The sequence below is a fragment of the Ranitomeya imitator genome, chromosome 8 (genome assembly GCF_032444005.1).
Source record: "Ranitomeya imitator isolate aRanImi1 chromosome 8, aRanImi1.pri, whole genome shotgun sequence".
NCBI lineage: Eukaryota > Metazoa > Chordata > Amphibia > Anura > Dendrobatidae > Ranitomeya > Ranitomeya imitator.
Genome location: NC_091289.1, coordinates 137,096,966 through 137,120,369, shown reverse-complemented (window position 1 = coordinate 137,120,369; position 23,404 = coordinate 137,096,966). Strand labels below are relative to the sequence as shown.

The 23,404-nt window shown below is 45.2% G+C and overlaps 1 protein-coding gene across 1 annotated transcript in view; it reads left to right on the top strand.

Annotated features, from left to right (window-relative positions):
• SLC30A7 (solute carrier family 30 member 7) overlaps positions 1-22,386 on the top strand; it is a 29,320-nt gene extending 6,934 nt beyond the window's left edge. Inside the window, exons 3-11 of the mRNA XM_069737399.1 lie at positions 339-452; positions 3,363-3,450; positions 7,685-7,814; positions 8,280-8,483; positions 10,153-10,200; positions 13,341-13,476; positions 18,567-18,657; positions 19,437-19,586; positions 20,844-22,386. Coding sequence (XP_069593500.1) covers positions 339-452; positions 3,363-3,450; positions 7,685-7,814; positions 8,280-8,483; positions 10,153-10,200; positions 13,341-13,476; positions 18,567-18,657; positions 19,437-19,586; positions 20,844-20,891 — 1,009 coding nt within the window. The 3' untranslated portion in view covers positions 20,892-22,386. The remainder of the gene's footprint in view (positions 1-338; positions 453-3,362; positions 3,451-7,684; positions 7,815-8,279; positions 8,484-10,152; positions 10,201-13,340; positions 13,477-18,566; positions 18,658-19,436; positions 19,587-20,843) is intronic.
• The last annotated feature ends 1,018 nt before the right edge of the window (positions 22,387-23,404 follow it).

Genomic DNA, 23,404 nt, shown 5'->3' with positions numbered 1-23,404 from the left:
CCTTCTGAGGCTGCCAGGCAGATTATCACTGATTAGTGACCTTTTCATATAACATCTTTTATTCAGCCTCCAAATTTGACATTTAGGTTTTATTTAACCACAAATCCAAAACCATAATAATAATAATAATTTTAGAAATACCAAGAAACTCTCACGATCCAGCCATGCGTCCAGGCAGCCACTTACAGGATGTACGGCTTTCTATCCGCATGTAATTATGCAGCCAGATCTGATTGGGGTGTCGGCTGCAGTAAAAGTGTTTTGGTTTTTAAAAAGTTCATTTTTTATGACGCTTCATTAGAATAAAAAAATAGTAAGATTTCTCTCTTTTCTTACAGCTTGGGCTTGATCTCTGATTCCTTCCACATGTTTTTCGATTGCACAGCGTTGTTAGCCGGCCTGGCAGCTTCTGTGATTTCCCGGTGGAAGACGAATGAAGCATTCTCATACGGGTAAGGTGTGTGCATGTGGCGGTATATTGCTACCTAGATACTATCCTACAATGTAATATTTCTGTAATACATAGGGGTCTAGTAATCGCAAGAGGCGCCCAGGGTGCCAGCAATCAAGTACCAGCCTAGGAAGTTCACGTTGCCCATGTCCAGCTGCTACAGAGTACTGAAGTGGACGCTGGACCAGGGTAGTGTGAATCTGTGCTCCTCTCCAGCACTAACTGTGCCTCCTATACAGATGTGAGCAGAGCCGCGGTCACCACATGAATCCCACAGCTGTTTGCACTGTAAATTCTGTACCTGTTGCGGGTTTTCCATCTTTACATAGTACAGTATTAGTTCCCATTTGCACAGTTGTATTAATGTTTGCTCACAATTCTTTATTTACTTTCATTTGTAAATTAGAGTTTAATCGTCAGAGCGGTCTGTTTGCAGAACAAACACAGGATAGTGTAACTCGTATTAGCCACACATGTATACTTACCGTATATACTCGACTATAAGCTGACCCCCCCCCCCCCCCCTAATTTTGCCACAAAAAACTGGGAAAACTTAATGACTCGAGTATAAGCCTAGGGTGGGAAACGCAGCAGCTACCGGTAAATGTCAAAAGTAAAAATAGATACCAATATAAGTAAAATTAATTGAGACATCAGTAGGTTAAGTGTTTTTGAATATCCATATTGAATCAGGAGCCCCATATAATGGTCCATAAAGTTTTTGATGGCCCCATAAGATGCTCCATAGACACATTTGCCCAATATAATGCTGCACCAATGCTGATTATGGCCCCATAAGATGCTCCATAAAGATATTTGCCCCATATAATGCTGCGCAAACCTTGATTATGACCCCATAAGATGCTTCATACAGACACTTGCTCCATATACCGTAATGCTCCACAAACGTTATTTATGGCCCCATACAGACACTTGCCCCATATAGTGCTCCACAAACGTTATGGCCCCATACAGACACTTGCCCTATATAGTGCTCCACAAACGTTATGGCCCCATACTGACACTTGCCCCATATAGTGCTGCACAAACGTTATTGCCCCATACAGACACTTGCCCCATATAATGCTGCACAAACGTTATGGCCCCATAGATGCTCCATACAGACACTTGCCCCATTTGCTGTTGCTGCGATTAAAAAAATAAAAATCACATACTCGCCTCTCCGTCGCTCAGGCCCCCAGGACTTTCAATATTCACCTGACTTCGTTCCGGCACCGCTCCATCTTCAGCGTCTTCAGCACTGACGTTCAGGCAGAGGGCGTGCACTAACCATGTCACCGCGCCCTCTGACCTGAGCGTCACTGCAGAAGACGCTGAAGACGGAGCGGCGCCGGAACGAGGAGCAGGTGAATATTGTACAGCGCTCCCCTCCCCGTTATACTCACCTGCTCCTGGCGCAGTGCTGTCCCTGCTTTCCCGACGACGCAGCTTCATCCTGTACTGAGCGGTCACCGTTACCGCTCATTACAGTAATGAATATTCAGCTCCACCTCCCATAGAGGTGGAGCCGCATATTCATTACTGTAATGAGTGGTACCATGTGACCGCTCAGTACAGGAAGAATCTGGGGAGCCAGGGACCTGTAGGGACTGCGCCAGGAGCAGGTAAGTATAATTACACAGCCCCCGCTCCCCCTCCCCTGCCGACCCCTGGGTATGACTCGAGTATAAGCTGAGAGGGGGACTTTCAGTCCAAAAAAAGGGCTGAAAATCTCGGCTTATACTCGAGTATATACGGTATTCCCTGTTCAGACCTGGTTGTTCAACTACAGTGTATAGATACATTGAATGTCCAGCTCACATAACATGTTGGCCGTAGATGCTGAAATGACCCCATAAGCCGTATGTGAACAGTCCTAAAGCAGCTGCCTGTCTACTCTGGTACTTCTGATCTGCCAAAGAACAGAGTTTGAATCCCACATGGCCACTTCTTCCCCCCTGACCATGTTCTTAATGGGAGTCATCAGACTGGACAATTGACATGATTGCAGCGGAGATCACTGGGACTTGACAAAAATCTCTGCCAGTGGGCAATAAAAGGGAATCTGTCACCTACAAATTGCTATGTATTGTAGATATAGTGGTAATATGCAAGTAAATGGCGAGTAAGTCATGCCTGGCTGCATGGAAGAGCATCTACAGGGAGAAAATGAAGTTCTGTTCTCCCTGCAGCTGCTGGCTTTCAGCCATTGGGGCGGTGCAGGGGCCTGTGAGTCCTCACTATACAATGTATATGCTGTAATGACTCCCTTGCATGTGTGTGCAGTGATGGTGAGCGCTGACTGCTAAACTAGATATAAAGGGACTCTGTCAGCACAAAATGACTGCTGAAACCAAGTCCAGGTGCTCCGAAGCACCGAGCGCCTGGACTTGGTTTCAGCAGTCATTCTATGCTGACATACCCTTTATAACGCTATTTAACTGCAGATTAACCCTATATCTGCTCAATGAAATTGATGGGCAAAAAAACCAGTAAATCTGCTGATTGGATGAGGAATAAATTAAGACATTCTGTAAGATGCTTGTACACACCCCTTTGTGCACTAGCACAGTGGATGGGTCATGTCGCTCTTCATCCTTACATATGTTTGCTTGGAGATGTGGATGTGGACATGTATACACTTTATGGTTAGGCTCTGTTAACCCCTCAAGTCTTGATGTATGAAAAACCTCCACTTTTGTGTTCTTGTTTGTAATGTGGTGATATGGGAAGGATGGAACTCATGTTAAGGTGTCACATGAGGGTAGGACCGTACATGATGTGATAGGCCAGTGGGGGTGATAACCTGGGGGTGTCAGAAACAAGCTGACAAAGTAGGACTGGCAGTAAATGTTCCTGGGCTGTAGTGTGTTCCTGTGTTCATTGATTTCCTTGTTCTGTCCTTCTCCAGGTTCGTACGGGCAGAAGTCCTGGCAGGTTTTGTGAATGGTCTCTTCCTGATCTTCACAGCATTTTTCATCTTCTCAGAGGGAGTGGAGGTAAGGATTTTGGAAGATGTGCGAGACGCGCCATCCCCGCTCACTCTCATATGGGCGGATGAGTGGCACTGATGATGTCCCACCACACGTATTTGGCCTGCAGGTATTGGGGCCTGTCCTATCCATTAGCAAACCTCCTGGTAGGAACGTGTCCAAGGGACGTAATCAGCGCCACTCATCTGCCTATGTCTGTGCATAGATGTAAGGCTATGGTCACACGTTAAGTATTCGGTCAGTAATTCACATCAGTATGTGTAAGCCAAAACCAGGAGTGGGTGATAAATGCAGAAGTGGTGCATATGTTTCTATTATGCTTTTCCTCTGATTGTTCCACTCCTGGTTTTGGCTTACAAATACTGATGTAAAATACTGACCAAATACTGCTAGTGTGACGGCAGCCTAAAGATGTAAATGCAGAGTTTACTAATTCATTTCTATCTTCCTCTATTTACTGATTATACCATTTCATATGTAGCAGAACTGTGTTGGTTATTGGGGCTGCTTTATTAGAATAAGGCTAGTTTCACATTGCGTTAGTGGGTATCCGCTAACGGAATCCGTTACATAGCGCCACTAACGCAATGTAATGGATCCGTTAGCGCACCCATTGACCGCAATGTATGTAACGCATGCCATTATTAGCATGCGTTAGCGATGCTCCATTATTTTGTGACGGACCTCGAACGCTGTCTTCAGCGTTTTTGGGTCCGTTCTCGCTAGCGCAGATCGGGCATCTGCGCTAGCGCGATTGCTAAACGCGATCCCTTTTTGGACATTGTGTTAACGCAGTCCGTTAGCGTATACGCTAAACGGACTGCACTAACGCAATGTGAACCTAGCCTAACTCTGACTTCAAAGAATTTCAAGATAATCTGTCAGTAGGATCAGCCCTCCTAAGCCGTCTATACGGGCATGTAGGTCATAGGAAGCTGAATAAGCTGATAGCTTCTTATCTGCGATCTGATGTTTTGTTTTTTTTCCAGAGAAATCCATGTTTTTCTTAATATGCAAATGAGCCATTAAGATCTATGGGCTGGTGGACATAGATCTCCCCGAGAATCTGCCTCCAGACCTAGTTGTAATTGAATGGGGTTGATACTAGTGGGAGACATGTAATGACTGACATTCTGCTCTCCTGATCTTTTATTTATAATATTAATCCCTGGAGGCAGATTCTCAGGGTGATCCATATCCGGTCTATAGATCTTAATGGGTCATTTACATATTAAGAAAAATGTGGATTTCTGTGGAATAAAAGATCTGATATCAAGGAATCCTGTTACTCAGCGGCTTATGACCTGCATGCCCGCATAGACAGCATATGGGGGGTAATCCTACGGACAGATTCCCTTTAAGGTGCGTTACCCCAAGTCCTGTGTGAACTGTTCCCTGTGATACATGAGATCAGCTGTCGCCGTGTTTATATTCCATTATACACAGCACTTTCTATGGTGTTTTCTGGGGCCTTGAAGTCTCATTATCCTTGCTGTCTCAGACGCTTTGATAAAGGAACACAAGCTGTATGATGTATTTCAGCCCATACAGGTTTCTGTGAATGCTGCCTTCACTCTTATCTTGGCGTTTGTTATTGTAGCTGAAGAAATGGAAATATCCTGCTCAAATAGGATGTGCGAGAGCGGACACGGCGGACCTGTTTGTCTAGTGACCTGCCCGCTGCTCTCATATACCCAGACATCAGTCTCCTGAGTCTGTGTGCATGTAGGCGGTTTATCCATACGCAGCCTTCTGATTGTGTGTGTGCATGTAGGCGGTTTATCCATACCCAGCCTTCTGATTGTGTGTGCATGTAGGCGGTTTATCCATACACTGCCTTCTGATTGTGTGTGTGCATGTAGGCGGTTTATCCATACGCAGCCTTCTGATTGTGTGTGCATGTAGGCGGTTTATCCATACGCAGCCTTCTGATTGTGTGTGTGCATGTAGGCGGTTTATCCATACCCAGCCTTCTGATTGTGTGTGCATGTAGGCGGTTTATCCATACACTGCCTTCTGATTGTGTGTGTGCATGTAGGCGGTTTATCCATACGCAGCCTTCTGATTGTGTGTGCATGTAGGCGGTTTATCCATACCTAGCCTTCTGATTGTGTGTGTGCATGTAGGCGGTTTATCCATACACTGCCTTCTGATTGTGTGTGTGCATGTAGGCGGTTTATCCATACGCAGCCTTCTGATTGTGTGTGCATGTAGGCGGTTTATCCATACCTAGCCTTCTGATTGTGTGTGTGTGTGCATGTAGGCGGTTTATCCATACCCTGCCTTCTGATTGTGTGTGTGCATGTAGGCGGTTTATCCATACACTGCCTTCTGATTGTGTGTGTGCATGTAGGCGGTTTATCCATACCCAGCCTTCTGATTGTGTGTGTGCATGTAGGCGGTTTATCCATACACTGCCTTCTGATTGTGTGTGTGTGCATGTAGGCGGTTTATCCATACACTGCCTTCTGATTGTGTGTGTGTGCATGTAGGTGGTTTATCCATACCCTGCCTTCTGATTGTGTGTGTGCATGTAGGCGGTTTATCCATACACTGCCTTCTGATTGTGTGTGTGCATGTAGGCGGTTTATCCATACCCAGCCTTCTGATTGTGTGTGTGCATGTAGGCGGTTTATCCATACACTGCCTTCTGTATAATCTCATTATAGCACAGTTCACACAGTGGCTGATCTTCTTACAGTTTAGATGACGATTACCTGGGGAAATCGATTTGTATAGGTAATTGTCCTCCCATTTAGAGGACATATCACCAAATCATAATTGTCCAGGTTTTGCTGCTCTTTCATTCTTGCTGTTTCCCCGATTGTTCTGCTTTTTTTCTCTTTTGTAATCCGCCATACGGTTCGGGAGATACGGCCCTTTACTTTCCAGTGCCAATTTTCACGGCCTTTACTAAGAGGGCGTGGCTCACAAAATAATTATGCAGAGCAGCCTAAGGACACACCCCCATAGAATACTGAGCCACGCCCCCTTTGATAACGATCAGAAGCAAACACAAGTCTACCACCATAATGCAGACATTAGAAAAACATAAAATCTGAATACTTAGGAAAGGAGAAGGAAGAAAATAAGGGCAAAAATCTGGCCTCTTGTATGTGGTGACAGGTCCATGCAAGGTGACAAAGTATATTAGATGTCTGAATGCACTGATTTCAGCAGGAGCTGCCAGCAATCTAGGAGTGCCCAGATCTTTTCCTCCCAGAAGATGTCAGGGGAAGGGAAGGATCAGGCATGTTGGATCTCAACATGCCCAATCCTTTGTTCTCTCTATAGAAAAGCTGCAGTTAGTATTGATGACTCCAGCCACGGAATTGACTGATTGGCTGTGGTGCTGTCAATGTAAATTCAGCACTGCAGACAATAACAAAGACTGGAAAAAGCAGCAGACGCTCTGCACAGGACCTGGGGAAGAGTGGGTTTTAATTTTTATTTTTTTCTTTAAGAAAAAAAATGCTTAGGCCATGGAACAGGTGTTTTCCGAAGCACAATGCCCATTTAATATCTGATTGAGCGCCCAACGTCCAGCGCACACTACATCCATCTTCCAGGCTCACGTATGCAGGGGGCATCAGAGAGCAGCTTATTCCTGAGCTGCTGCCATCACCCATCCTCTGCCACTGACTTCCCCTATTACTGTGCCTAGGTGTGAAGCTGTCAGTCAGCAGCAGGATGAGGAGCCGACAGATCCTTGTATGTTATTTCTAACCACTTTTTTTTCGGTGATTACTTTGTATCTCCGTTCATGCTGCACCCACACACACAAATAATACACCATTTGAAAGGTAAACTTGCCCCCTTCAGCAAGAAAAGACACAAACAAACCACACATCCACGATGTGATCACAAAATACAGTTTAAACATTTTCAGAAACTGCAGAAAAAAACAATAACCTGCAAGCGGCGCCACAACCTAAAGACATTTTTTTTATCCTCTACTTACAATAAATTGGTTTGATATTACCAGTCTACATATATAAATACCTCTCTGTGCTCATCGTCTCATTAAATACATTAACATTTGACCAGCTTGATTTTCCTGAAATTGCCTGCGCCCCCGACAACCAATGTGCGAAAATTTCACACGGGCCAACTAGTTTATCCATTGTCCTACTTGTCTTTTACAATTTATTATGAAAAAAAAACTAATGTGTGATAATACACAAGTGTTGATGCGTCTTTCCAGTCTAGCAGGTCTAATGTGTGTTTTGTTTTTTTTAAGCGAGCGTTGGATACTCCCGAGGTCCATCATGAACGGTTACTACCAGTCTCTGTCCTTGGTTTTCTTGTAAACCTTATTGGAATATTTGTGTTCCAGCATGGCGGGGGTCATGGGCACTCACATGATGGCGGTATGTTATTCCATTTTTAGTTTTTCTAACTTTACCTGAAAAGTGTTGATATTATGTGACTTATAATCCCATTCTTCATAGGCGAGTTCTGTGCCGATACCATTTCTGTTGCGGATAGAGATTTGCTTTTGCTTAGTGAGGCAGCAGCGCAAGTCTAACATCCTGTCCTAATAGTCTGCTATGTAGCGCTACCGCGCTGGGGTCCTGGGGTCAAATCCCACCAAGGACAATATCTCAAGGAGTTTGTATGTTCTACCCGTGTTTGATTGTCCTTCTTCCGTGTTCTCCGGTTTCCTCCTACAATCCAAAGACCTAATGATAGGAAATCCAGATTGTGAGCCCCATCGGGAACAGTGTTTTATAACTGGGTAAAGTACTATAAGTGTCAGCACATGTCAAATTGATGACTCTTCAGTCCAGGCTGTTGAAAGATTCTTAAATGTGTGTAACATTCTTCTTTTTTAGGTCATGGGCACAGTCATTCTTTATTTAATGGTTCCTTGAGTCAAGGGCATAGCCATAGTGGAGGTCATGGGCACAGCCATGCGGGTGGGCATGGCCACAGCCACGGAGGAGATCATGGTCACAGTCATGGAGGGGATCATGGGCACAGTCATGGAGGGGATCATAGCCATAAACATGGACATGGTTATGGGTCCTCTTGTCCAGGTACAATACATTTGTGTTATGCATTGTTTGGTCTTTTATATTTTCCATAGTCATGTTCTCCTGGGTCAAAGGGGGTTTTCTACCATAGTAAGTGATGGTATACAGGGATTAACAATGAAGAAGCCACCTCTCTACTAACGCAGAACTTTATAATTGCAATAAACATTGTACGTTTCGAAATAAAATCGTTCCTACAGTTTTCATATTTTTCCCCATAAATCAGCCATTCAAGTGAATATGATAAACTTTAACTTTAATAGAGAAAAATGTCTCTTCCCTCTTATCAGTCACTAATACACCTCCCCCGCTCCCAAACACACACTGGTTAAATCTTTAATCCCTTAACCCCCGGAGCTTTTTTTGGTTTTGCCTTTTCGTCTTTCACTCCCATCCTTCCCAGAGCCTTTTTTTCCGTCAATATGGCCTTGTGAGGGCTTGTTTTTTTATTTTTTTTTTGCGGGACTAGTTGTACTTTTGAACGACACCATTGGTTTTACCATGTCGCGTTCTAGACAAGGTGCGGTGAAATTGCAAAAAAATTGCAATCCCACATTTGTTTTTTGTTTGGCTTTTTTGCTAGGTTCACTAAATGCTAAAACTGACCAGCCATTTTGATTCTCCAGGTCATTACGAGTTCATAGACACCAAACATGTCTAGATTACGTTTTATCTAAGTAATGAAAAAAAAAAAAAAGTTTTCCTTAAAAAATAAAAAAATAAAAAAAATTGCGCTATATTCCGATACCCGAAGCACCTCCATTTTTCGTGATCTGGGGTCGGGTGAGGGCTTATTTTTTGCATTCCGAGCTGACGTTTTTAATGATACCACTTTGGTGCAGAGACGTTCTTTTCATCACCTGTTACTGCATTTTAATGCAATGTTGCGGCAACCAAAAAATGTAATTCAGACGTTTCGTTTTTTTCTCACTACGTTGTTTAGTGATCAGGTTAATCCTTTTTTTTTTTTTTTATTGATCGGGCTATTCTGAATGTGGCGATACCAAATATGTGCATGTTTGATTTTTTATTTTTTTTTTAAATTGTGTTATTTTGAATGGGGCGAAATGGAGGGGATTTAAACTTTTATATACAGTACAGATCAAAAAGTTTGGACACACCTTCTCATTTAAAGATTTTTCTGTATTTTCATGAGTATGAAAATTGACTATGAAAATCTGAAGAAAGTCAGCACTCCGTTCTCCAACAGCTCTCCAGCGACCACACAGCGACGCTGCAGCGATCCGGATCGTTGTCTAGATCGCTGCAGCGTCGCTAAATGTGACGGTACCTTTAGTTGTAAGCATGGATACCTAAGCTGCTGCAATGCCCTGCACATGGAGTAAGTGACATAGTAAACCAGAAGAACTATACTTCGTGTCAAATCAGATGTATTTGCTAATATTATTACTACACCTTCTACATATTGAGATAGGATCTTGGAGGAGGGAATACCTCTTTTTAATTTTTTGGGTTCTATAAGATTCCGGTTTTTGGGGTTTTTTATGTTTATCTTAAAGCGTCTTATAAAATTGAAAATTACTATCAGTAGATTCTTCATAAACCATATAATTGATGTCATTCATGTTATATAAGTGGACGCTATAATCACCGCCGACCTAAATTCCCGTTAGGACATTACATATAAGACTGACGTGTGTTCTACTTGTAGATGAACCACCGGAGGAGCAGAGAGGGTCCAGCAAGCAGATTTTAGAAGGTAAGAGGGCATAATACCCCAGAAGAGATTCCTGACTGTATCTTAAAAACTGGAGAAACCGATAAAAATGCCCCTTGGTGGAGTAGAGCGCCCCGATACACAAAAACAACAAGGAGGAAAATGTGCAGGAGGAGGAAATGCAAATGGGGAAAAAGAATCCGTTGTGTTAAAGGGATATGTACAACCCACAGTAAAGTAAAAGATAAACTTAGGCACTCGTTATTTGATGACTACAATAAACTGCAAAAAGATCTCCACAAAAGTTGAGTGCCTAAGTTGATCTTTTACTATATGGCTTTGGACCCTACTAAGGCACCATTTCTGGTAGTGTATACGGTTTTCTCCTGAGTTATGGGTGAGCCAGAACAAAATATAAATGGAGCCATGATGTATAGCAGAAATAAATCTCTAGAATAGTCAGTAATAATCAATGTGGAGAGCGCTGAGAAGTGCAAAAGTAAATGAAAAAAGGTCGCAACTGAAGTCAGCAAAGTGTCATTGCTCTGATAGCAACACACTAATGCCCGATAGTCCCAGTTTAGTTTGAAATAAAGAAAACACGTTTTTACATTTTTGTTTCAAAATAATAAACACAGTTATACTCTCTGTATTCCTCGTGTCCTGAAATAAAATGTAAAAAAAATATCCCTTACCTGTCCGTCGTTCTGTCCCACGCCGTAAGCCTTATCTGGGATAAATAGTTTTCGGCCTGGACGGTGTCAAGATGCGATCGTCCAGGCTGAGAACCTGAGTGTGCATGAGCTGCTGCGAGTGCAGCCTCAGTGACTAGCGGTGACATCATCGAGGTTACTGCCGGTCACTGAGGCTGTGTTCCCAGCAGGGTCCCTGAACTGCAGTGACTTTTCTGAGATCCCCACTAGCACAGTGAGGAAAAAGTCTCACGGTGCAGCGCTGAGCTCAGCGAGTTCACCATGAGAAATTTCTCACGGTGACAAGTGTGGAACGTTTTGCAGCCTGTGCTGCTGCTAAGGAATAGACATGTCGATGTGTTTTGCCCACGGACACACGGTCTGTGGAAACACAGTGACATGTGCACAGAGCCATTCACTTGAATGGGTCTACGTGTGGAAGTGTCTCCACTTCGTGTGAAAGCTGTTGCCACACGTGACAGACACACTGACAAGTGAAAGAGGCCTAAAACTCAGGGTAGCCACAAGAGAAATGGACATGTTGCAGATTCGAAACCCGCACCGTAGGTCAGTGGGCACTGAGATTATTCCCTCCCCACACCCCCAGCTTTTGTAGAATAGTGGTCAAAATATTTGATTCAGAGGGATCCATTTTTGTCTGTGAACATATTAGAATAATCCTGGGTACCTTCGCTATTGCATATGGTGTCACTCAATGGAGTCAAAATGAAGGAGCTTTTCCAGCCCTATGAAATCTGTAAGGTCGGGTGCCCACGATCCGGAAGTGGCAGCGCTTTGGAAGGAGCATGTTTGCTGCGTCCAAAGCACTGCCATCTGTTGATCACGGATGTATCCACATGTGTTCTCTGAACCGTCGGATTCACCACGTCCAATACATTGTACAGGTGAAGTTTCTCTTGTGGAGGCTTGCGTCTCCACCAAGAGAAATTGACATGCTGCCGTCTGGAGAGACGCACCACATGTCTGTCTGCGCAGGTAAGCCGCAAGCATCTCTGGACACATAGTGGATGGGATTTCTTGCTGTTACAGCTTGTTGCTGCGGGTTTGTCGCTTCACAAGTACACACTGATAGTCTGCACATACCCTTAAACCACTTTGTATCTGCTAAGCTGTTCCCAGACCCTTGATCATAGGCTGCGCACGTACCCCACACTTACTAATGAAGTCACATCACATTTTGTCTTACATTCTGCCGATAGGTTACAAACGTGATGCACGCAGAGCTCTCCCTAATGTTCGACTCTTACCACTGCTAATTAAAAGCTTCAAGAAAAGTGATTTTGGTCTTCAAATAGACGTATTCTAAGCCACATTTATTCAATAGGAAAAAAAATGTTCAAACTTTGGAGGGAAATCTTCAGCGCCTCATAGAAGGCATGCTGTACATTATATTTACTGCTTGTTAGAGAATAGTGATGAGCGAATGTGCTGGTATATATAAGGTGTTATCTGAGCATGCTCAGGTGCTAATAGTGTCTGTAGTGTGGTCGAATAATGTGTTCGAGTCCCCACGACTGTCAGACAGCCGTTAACACATGCAGGAACAGCTAGCTGCGAAACATGCGGCCGCAGGGACTCACACATTATTTGAGCGCATTGAAGACACTATTAGCTCATGAGCATGCTCATATAACATTTTATCCAAGCTTGTTTGTTCATCACTAGTAGAGATCAAAGTAGATCAAATTTATGAATCATTGTTTACCATTTCAAACATTTAGCTCAAATAACCACAGTTTCCTCCTGTAAGGTTACTGGCAGTAATAAGGCTACTCTAAGATTTTTCGCCAATTTCTGCTGCATAAAGGGAAGTGGTCATGTAAGCCGGGAATGAGAAGTCGGTTGTGTAACTGCAGATGTCCAGCAGAGGGCAGCAGAGCACTAGTGTACAAGCTACTTTGGTTTCTTGCTTGAATTTCGCTAAAAAGAAGGGATACCCAGCCCCGACATGTGAATGCCAGCAGCTTTCTACTTATTTATTTTTTATCGTAAATGGCTATTTAGATGCTCATAAAATGTAGTGTTTACCTTTTTTTTTATTATTTATCCCAACTTTGTCACATCTCACCCTGTTCCCCCTCCGTGCACTATGGATTCAACTCATTGACTATCTCATTCCAGAATTCTGTCGTAAATGCTTTGAAAGTCTCACAAAATGTAGGGGCAACTCGAAGTTACACCTAAACTTTACGACTTTTGACATCTTCAGAATTCAGGCCATCTGTAGACATTTGATGCTGGAGAGTTTCATGACAATCTTGTTCCATCTTGTAGCTCTCCAAGTTTTACAAATGCGGACCTGATGTGTTCATCCTACATCATCTTCATTAATATGGTCCCTGAAAATGCATCTCTTATACACACATATGTCAGCTCATGGAGTATTCACATTGTAGATATTTGTAAGAATAGAGGTGAAGACCCTCTGATTTACATTGTGAAGGACCCCAAATCATTCTTTCCTTACAGGAGTATTTTTGCACATTGTGGCGGACGCGCTGGGGAGTGTCGGTGTGATCATCTCCACTATCCTGATGCAGCGGTATGGATGGATGATTGCAGACCCTATATGCTCCATGCTTATCGCTTTGCTCATCTTTGTCAGGTGAGTGCGGAATAATATGCCTCTTATTATTGCCTGATGATCCCAGCATGATGTGGCAGAGTGTATATATCGGTCTTTATACCGCCCTCTGGTGCAGACGTGTTATCTGCGCTATTTCTACCAAATGGGTACATGCGATAATCCAGACACTCGGGATATCTGTGCTCGCTCTTCTGACCTTGCCTACCTGAAAAATCGGGGATCTGGTTTTAAATTCAAGTTCAATAACTGTAATTATTTGATTTTGTCATACAATAGCTTTTTGCTCTCATTTATGCAATAAATGGATTTTGCAATCTGTAAATAAGTAACCTGACACATGTAGTATGTATAATATATTGTGTATATATAATATACTAGATGGCAGCCCGATTCTAAAGAATCGGGAGTCTAGAATCCATATATACTTTATTTATTCAAATGTAAGAATAATACAATTAATAAATAATCGTAAGAAAGAACAAAAATAATAGGCAGTATATGGAGAAAACCCCAAACAAAAGTTCAAAATTGGTGTGAAAATGTCACTGAACCACTTCACAACTAAATATATATAGTTTTGGTAAATGGTATTATCATTTTTTTGACGAAATTCGGCAGGAGCTTGAAGAGCAACGTCACTGGGCCCGCCTCCACGCAGTAGAAACTTGCTGTGAGGTAAAAATTCAAAAATCACACCAAAATGGCGGGCGGAGTGTGTCACAGTACGGCACGTTTCTGATTGGTCGCTCGCAGCAGGCGGCAACCAATCAGACACTGGACACTGTTGACGTCACTTATCTCCGGACATTAGCTCCGGACATTAGCTCCGGACATTAGCTCCGGACAAAGCCATGGAAGTTGGCACAAATTGCAGGAAGTAGTATTCTAGGCAATGATATATTAGATATGACGTTGGCAGAATTCGATCTTCAGAAACAGAAAGTGCTGCCTGTCGGCGTGCAGTCACACTTGTGTGGGTCTCAGTTCCTTCTTCTTTGCATGTAATGTGCTTTCTAATGCCGGTTCTGGTAAATGAATGGGGAGAGTTGTACCAACACCTGCATGTCTTCTCTGTGCTGAAGGAAGGTAGATGCACCTTAAATTGTAGCTAAACGTCCATGTATAATGTCTCCTGTGTAGACCCTCTGTACCTGCATTACCTGATTACACAGGTCATAGGTAGTGATGAGCGAATATACCCGTTGCTCGGGTTTTCCTGAGAACGCTCGGGTGACCTCTGAGTATTTATGTTCGGAGATTTAGTTTTCATCGCTGCAGCTGCATTATTTACTGCTATTAGCCAGGCTGAGTACATGTGGGGGTTGCCTGGTTGCTAGGGAATCCCCACATGTACTTATGCTGGCTAACAGATGTAAATCATTCAGCTGAGGTGATGAAAACGAAATCTCCGAGCACTAAAAAATACTTGGAGGACCCCCGAGTGTGCCCGGGAAATTTCGAGCAACGAGTATATTTGCTCATCACTAGTCATAGGGTCTTGGGGCCGAGCATGCCCCTTCACAGTCCCTGCAGCTTTCACCAGTCGATCCACAGGAGAACAGAAACTGGTCATTTTGGTGAATCTGGCCGGCTGCAGGTCCTGAATGTCCAGGAGCCTCAGCACAGGGGAAGGCACCACAACCCTGAATCAGAAGAATCCGACTGATGAGTGTAATTTTCTTCTCCTTCTCCCATCTGATGTCCTCTCGTATTCTTTGTAACGATCTGTGCATCCTAGCTCCTGCAACACCTCATTATACACTCCTCAGATACTGCAGACCTTCTTGAAGCTTATAAGGGTACTTATATCCATCAATGGTGGACAGGAATCTCCTTCTTGGTCTTTCCCATCTCTCCAGGTGATGACCATTCCCAAAAATATGGCATCACCTTATCATCCATGAGGGTCCATGTTCTGCCTGCGATCCCCAGGATGCTGAGAATAAGAGGTGCAGCATAGGCTCGGCACTGGAACCCGCTGCATAGGATCGGCACTGGAACCCGCTGCATAGGATCGGCACTGGAACCCGCTGCATAGGATCGGCACTGGAACCCGCTGCATAGGCTCGGCACTGGAACCCGCTGCATAGGCTCGGCACTGGAACCCGCTGCATAGGCTCGGCACTGGAACCCGCTGCATAGGCTCGGCACTGGGACCCGCTGCATAGGCTCGGCACTGGAACCCGCTGCATAGGCTCGGCACTGGAACCCGCTGCATAGGCTCGGCACTGGGACCCGCTGCATAGGCTCGGCACTGGGACCCGCTGCATAGGCTCGGCACTGGGACCCGCTGCATAGGCTCGGCACTGGGACCCGCTGCATAGGCTCGGCACTGGGACCCGCTGCATAGGATCGGCACTGGAACCCGCTGCATAGGATCGGCACTGGAACCCGTTGCATAGGATCGGCACTGGAACCCACTGCATAGGGGGAAACACCGGAGGGATCTGCGACACCAGCTGTACATGGACGGTCCCTTCAACGGGCGGGTGCACGGGGCATTTGTTATTCCCTGGGCCGGGGATACCTGACCTGTACACATGCTCGGGGGAGCAGCAGGCAGTTTTCACATCCTTCCCTAGAACAGATGTGGAAGAGAAACAATGTATCAAATGTGGAAGTAGAGCTGAAAGGCCCATACCGTCCCCCATCTGCCAAGGTGAAGAGCGCCTCCTCGGTCTGTAACTTCTTAGGGTACCGTCACACACTGCCATTTCGATCGCTACGACGGCACGATTCGTGACGTTCCAGCGATATCGTTACGATATCGCTGTGTCTGACACGCAGCAGCGATCAGGGATCCTGCTGAGAATCGTACGTCGTAGCAGATCGTTTGGAACTTTCTTTCGTCGCTGGATCTCCCGCTGTCATCGCTAGATCGGTGTGTGTGACACTGATCTAGCGATGCGTTCGCTTGTAACCAGGGTAAACATCGGGTTACTAAGCGCAGGACCGCGCTTAGTAACCCGATGTTTACCCTGGTTACCAGCGTAAATGTAAAAAAAAAAAAAACCGTACATACTTACATTCCGGTGTCCGTCAGGTCCCTTGCCGTCTGCTTCCCGCACTCACTGACTGCCGGCCGTAAAGTGAAAGCAGAGCACAGCTGTGACGTCACCGCTGTGCTGTGCTTTCACTTTACGGCCGGCAGTCACTCCGTGCGGGAAGCAGACGGCAAGGGACAGACACCGGAATGTAAGTATGTAGTGTTTGGTTTTTTTACGCTGGTAACCAGGGTAAACATCGGGTTACTAAGCGCGGCCCTGCGCTTAGTAACCCGATGTTTACCCTGGTTACCCGGGGACCTCGGCATTGCTGGAGAGCTGTCTGTGTGACAGCTCTCCAGCGACCACACTACGACTTACCTACGATCACGGCCAGGTCGTATCGCTGGTCGTGATCGTAGGTAAATCGTATAGTGTGACGGTACCCTTAAGGAATATTAAACCCAGAAATGAACGTTCCATGAAGACTGGAGATATTTGTCCTCGCTGCCAGTTTTCTTTTAGACATTTTCTGAATAATCCTATAACTTTCTTGTAGAAATTCTGCATACACTCCCTCTGATCGGTCCCATACTTGAGGTACCGTCACACTAAGCGACGCTGAAGCGATACCGACAACGATGTCGATCGCTGCAGCGTCGCTGTTTGGTCGCTGGAGAGCTGTCACACAGACCGCTCTCCAGCGACCAACGATCCCTAGGTCCCCGGTAACCAGGGTAAACATCGGGTTACTAAGCGCAGGGCCGCGCTTAGTAACCCGATGTTTACCCTGGTTACCAGCGTAAAAGTATAAAAAAAAAAACACTACGTACTTACCTTACCGCTGTCTGTCCCCGGCGCGCTGCTTCTCTGCACTCCTCCTGCACTGACTGAGTACAGCGGCCGGAAAGCAGAGCGGTGATGTCACCGCTCTGCTTTCCGGCTGACCAGCGCTCACAGCCAGTGCAGGAGGAGTGCAGAGAAGCAGAGCGGGGGACAGACAGCGGTAGGTAAGTATGTAGTGTTTGTTTTTTTTACTTTTACGCTGGTAACCAGGGTAAACATCGGGTTACTAAGCGCGGCCCTGCGCTTAGTAACCCGATGTTTACCCTGGTTACCAGTGAAGACATCGCTGAATCGGCGTCACACACGCCGATTCAGTGATGTCTGCAGGGAGATCCAGCGACGAAATAAAGTGCTGGACTTTCTGCAGCGACCAACGACATCACAGCAGGATCCTGATCGCTGCTGCCTGTCACACTGGACGATATCGCTAGCCAGGACGCTGCAACGTCACGGATCGCTACCGATATCGTTCAGTCTGACGGTGGCCAATGATCCGCTGATGTCCTGCCCCATTAGCCAAGGGGGTGTGCCTTAGTGATCTTCTGTCCTGCTGTAGACAGGTTGCTGCAGGACGGTGGTGCTGCAGACAGTAGTCTGATGGCCACACACAAGACGAGGAGGAGGAGGTGTGCGTCCAATAGCTGAGCTCATCTGATAATATATTTATATATTCCTTACTTTTAATTTGAAAATGAGACAATAAATAAGCAGATAGAAGTGCTGTGATACGTTTTATTTTGCTGGGGGTTTTCTGTGTTTAGTGTAGACGTGAGGATCAGATCCGAGCATTTGACCGACTGTAAGATGAAAGCTCAGTGTAGAACTATGGCGTGGGGATAAAGTGAAGTATATTTTTTTTAGTGTTCTATTTCGCCTTTTGATAACCACATCATGTGCATTCTGATACCTAACATTACCGTTGTGAGTAAGGTGCCCGCAGCATTGGGAAGGGCTGAGCTACACCCCTGCTGTTTGCCCAAGATGTAGCCACAATATCTGACACTGCTGTTCTACACCTTTGTCCGCAAATCGATTTTTCGCTTTGTGTTGGAGGTATAGGTATGCAGTATGTCGAGGTGTAGAGCTCTGCAGGGAGACCCACAAATGCCATCGTGCAGGCGTATTGTAAAAGTGGGGAAACTCCTGGGGTCGTCTGCCGGTGGCTGCTATAGGATCCATTGCTGCAGACTGTGTTCTTTATGGAGGGTGCAGGGAATATGACAAATGTTTGTACACGACTTACAAATTTTGATCTGAGAAAATGCTTTTTCCTTCCAGTGTTATTCCTTTACTTAAGCAGTCAATTGGGATCCTCATGCAGAGAACTCCCCCAGCCTTGGATAATTTGCTCCCTGAATGTTACCAGCGGGTTCGTATACTCCTTCTCCAGCTAACATTATTGTGTATGTATATAAAGCATTGTGCCGCCATCTTATCCTGCTTTATGAGCATTCATCTCTAGATCTGCTTCAGATTTGTGAACAGTGACCTTCACGTTTGCTATACAGAGCACCGTCACCTGGTAGCAGCGTGCAGTCAGATTGTGTTCATTTTGGCCCATTATTACTTCCCCCGACTGTGTCCCGTCTCCGCAGAGCACCGTCCACCGTCACCTGGTAGCAGCGTGCAGTCAGATTGTGTTCATCTTTGGCCCATTGTTACTTCCCCGACTGTCCTGTCTCCGCAGAGCACCGTCCACCGTCACCTGGTAGCCGTGTGCAGTCAGATTGTGTTCATCTTTGGCCCATTGTTACTTCCCCGACTGTCCTGTCTCCGCAGAGCACCGTCACCTGGTAGCAGCGTGCAGTCAGATTGTGTTCATCTTTGGCCCATTGTTACTTCCCCGACTGTCCTGTCTCCGCAGAGCACCGTCACCTGGTAGCAGCGTGCAGTCAGATTGTGTTCATCTTTGGCACATTGTTACTTCCCCGACTGTCCTGTCTCCGCACAGCACTACAGCCCATTTGTTACAGTCCATGAAAACTTCTGTTATGTCTATGACAATAAGTAATAATATACTGTAGATGGCATTAGCAGGGGGCATAGTGCATGAAGGCTCGCCAACTCGCTGGATATCACCATGTCTGCCACTCGGACCTGATGTGCATTTGGACGGTCATGTGTTCATTTTTTTTTCTTTTTCTCCAGGTGCAGCAGCTCCAGGGCGTTTATCATCTACACGACCCACATTTCTGGACTCTCTGCACGGATGTATACATTGGGACCCTGAAACTTGTGGTGGGACCTGAGGCAGACGCCCGCTGGATTCTCAGCCAGACTCATAATATTTTCACACAGGTGCGGGGGCTTTGACATGTAGCTTTGCATATTAGCACTAATTTCAGTCCATACTCCCCAGCGGGTATTATACGCTACTAGATGGTGGCCCGATTCTAACGCATCGGGTATTCTGTGGTATATACCATGTGGCTGCTATATACATACATACATATTGTAGAATACCTAATGCATTAATATAGGCCACGTAGTATATAACACAGCCCACGTAGTATATAACACAGCCCACGTAGTATATAACACAGCCCAGGTAGTATATAGCAGCCATGCGGTATCTAACACAGCCCACGTAGTATTTAGCGAGACCGCTAAGTCTTCTGGGTAATTTCGCAATGCATCTCTGGGAACGGAAGCTGGCGGTAGGCGCGAGCGCATCGTCGGACTACAAAAGGTGAGAATAGCAGGTTTTTGGGGTTTTTTAAATTATTTTTAACATTAGATCTTTTTACTATTGATGCTGCATAGGCAGCATCAATAGTAAAAACTTGGTCACACAGGGTTAATAGTGGCGGTAACTGAGTGAGTTACCTTCGGCATAACACGGTCCGTTACCGCTGGCATTAACCCTGTGTGAGCGGTGACTGCGGGGAGTATGGAGCAGGCGCCGGGCACTGACGGCAGGGGAGTAGGGGAGGGACTAATCGGACTGTGGCCGTCGCTGATTGGTCGCGACAGCCATGACAGGCAGCTGGCGAGACCAATCAGTGACTTGGATTTCCATGACAGACAGAGGCCGCGACCAATGAATATCCGTGACAGACAGAAGGACAGACGGAAGTGACCCTTAGACAATGATATAGTAGATGATCTCAGGCTCACAGCACTATATGAGAAAATGTCACAGCCTAATGCAGCTTCTCATTCTACCATCCAACCAGTCTCTCCAAAGGGGGTGTGTAGAACATGAAGTTTACCTTCTAGAAAGTTTTGGCCACATTATGAGACAGTAGTGACATTAGCTGGTGATTGCGGAGTTTTCCACAGGGACTGTACCCATATTGTCCTTGATATGGATTCCGCAGTCGTTAAATGTCAAGACCTGCATTGTGTGTGTGTCTGTGGCCTGGTGGTCCTAGACTCCCTTCCTAAAATAATTGGAGTTTCTATCAACACTACATTTTAGGCTTTCTAGTTCCTGACTTTTTTTTTTGTTGGCTCCTATGATATTTAATTTTGTGATTTTTCCATCAGAGACCCAATCTAAAACATGCTTATCTTTTTTTGTCTTCTCTTTTTTTTTTTTTTTTTCTTTCTTAGGCTGGCGTCAGGCAGCTGTATGTACAGATAGATACAGCGGCCATGTAAACCTACGTCTGACCTCATCTCTCGGGCCAAAGCACCAACGTTGACACTAGGACCTAAACATAAAAAGCCACTGCGGGGATGCACCCATTGGGGCCAAGCATCTCCTCATGATCATGTTTGGAGACGGGTCTCCCACTAGTGCCACAATTCCTTCAAATTCAAGTCTACCTTTTATACAGATTATGGACGGCATGTCAGACGTTGCCTTCTTTTAGCATCTTGATGGGTCACTGTCCAGGATACCTGTTGCCTTTTCTGGGCTTCCATTGCATTGTAATACCATCCCATCATTCACCCGCCGTACCATCTAATGTGCGAGCACCTTAGGCATATCAACTCTGGATTTACCTGTACTGTGAAACCACATGTGGACCCCAAGGGCAGCATTAGCATTTATTTAACACCTACTGTCCAGGTATGAATGGTTTTAGTCTGGACATCCTTCTAAAGTCAGAGGCTGCAGTCCACGGCTTGGCAGGAGATGCCTTGGAATCACTTGCAGCCCAACCGTTTTGTATTCTTGCAAAATGAGACACAAGATTTTTCTTTTTCTTAGGTTACATGTAGAAATTTGTGAGCAGTGTTAAAATAGCTGTACTAGCGCTACTGCCAGCGAGGAAGGAGAACCTGGACGACATAGTTATAGCTTCCCTCCTCCCAGATGGAAAACTGGATAGAATTATTACCCAAGTGCCTTCCCCCAACTATAAAGTTGGGAAACTAACTTCCCACAGCACAAGGGGGTGAAGACCACTCCACCTGCGCCATTAATGTCACCTTGCCTGTGACTTACTGTTCTGCATATCTCACTTGGAACATGGTTGTGAAAAAACCGACATAATGCAAAATGACTGAACGTCCACCCTCCAGCGCTGCTATCGTTCAGTACGTCACGTCCAGCTCTTTATCTTGCACAGACTCTTCTACATGCTTTTTATGGGACATTGTGAAAATCAATGAAGTTCAGAACATGGGATGACTGTATTCTTCTCATTCCAGAGCATCCAGCAACCTCCACGGAGGAATACGTTTGACACAAGGGCTAGACAACATGTCCTGGACCTTGAATGCATAGGTGCAAATGCATTTTGCTTTCATCCACCAGAGTTATTCTTTTTAACCTTTTTCTTACTTTGAAGGATTTTTGAAGATGACGTATGGATCTTTCCTAATAAGTCAAGACATAAGCGTTTACCTGTAGTCAATCTACGGTTTACACCAGGTTGAAGCTCCATTATCATTAGCGGTGCTTCAGCGCTCTGTGTTAGACTGTGAGCTGGAGAAAAACACCAGTCCACTTATTAAAAAAAATGGTGGTCTTGAATGTGCCATATTTTCCTTTTTTTATTTTAGGACTCGGCAATCCATATGTAGTAGACTGAAAACTTGCCTTCGAGAAGCGTTCTGATCTGTCGATACTAAGGGCTTGCTTTACAGGAACATATGTTATTTGCATGTTCCCCTTATTTTTATTTATTTTTTTTTCTAAACAAAACATTGTATGTAGAGGAAGTAAAACCTTTCTGATTGGAGTTTAGCTTTAGCTAAAAATACTGCAGGAAAGTATAAGGTTGTAAGTCTAACTTGATGTGATGGCGATATGGGTGCAGAGTACTAGTGACCAGAACAGGACTTGTGGTTGTAATAAAGGGTGAAGAATTGCAGTCATAGTCAGCTTTTAAAACTGGTCTTTACAAAAAAGCCAAACGTACAGTCCTTCTTATTCCCAGCAGGTCATGATTCGAAGGCTCCCATAGAACAGAAATGCATATTTTTAGATTATTCCACTCCTAAGGACTAGTGATGAGCGATCGTGCTCAGATAACGAGTTATCGGAAGATGCTCTAGTATTATCCGAGTATCTTGGGTGTGCTCGGAAAATGTTTAACCCCTTCACGCTGCAACCCTTTTTCGTTTTTGCATTTCTGTTTTCTCTATCGCCTTTCATTGGGGGACACAGGAACCATGGGTGTATGCTGCTGCCACTAGGAGGCTGACACTATGCAAATAAAAAAAGTTAGCTCCTCCTCTGCAGTGTACACCCTACCGACAGGAAGTAGGATATTCAGTTTAGCTTAGTGTCAGTAGGAGGTGGACACGGGTCTTTCATTAGACCCTTATCTACCTCAATGTACGTCATTTTCTTTTCAGGTTTTCCCGAGGGATACAGGGTGAACAGTCACACCTGTAGTCCCACAATACGGACTATGAGTACGGCGTGTACTGCCACCCCGTATCCTCATAGATCCCTCTCCAGGACCAAGATCCTAGCACACAAGCGTGCTCAGAAGTCCGGTCCTGGCTCCGTCCCCCACCCACTCGCCCACCAGAGCCTGTCGGTTGCGGAGACGAGGACGTCCATCAGCTCCTGGACGTCTCATTCCTCTTCAGGTTAGTACTGGCGTGGGAGGTTTGAGGTGAGTATTTTCCCCATACCATCCCAGATCATTCAAGGGTAAGTATACAGATGAAGAAAGGTGAGTATTTTCTCCCCTGTCTAGCAATCTAAGAGT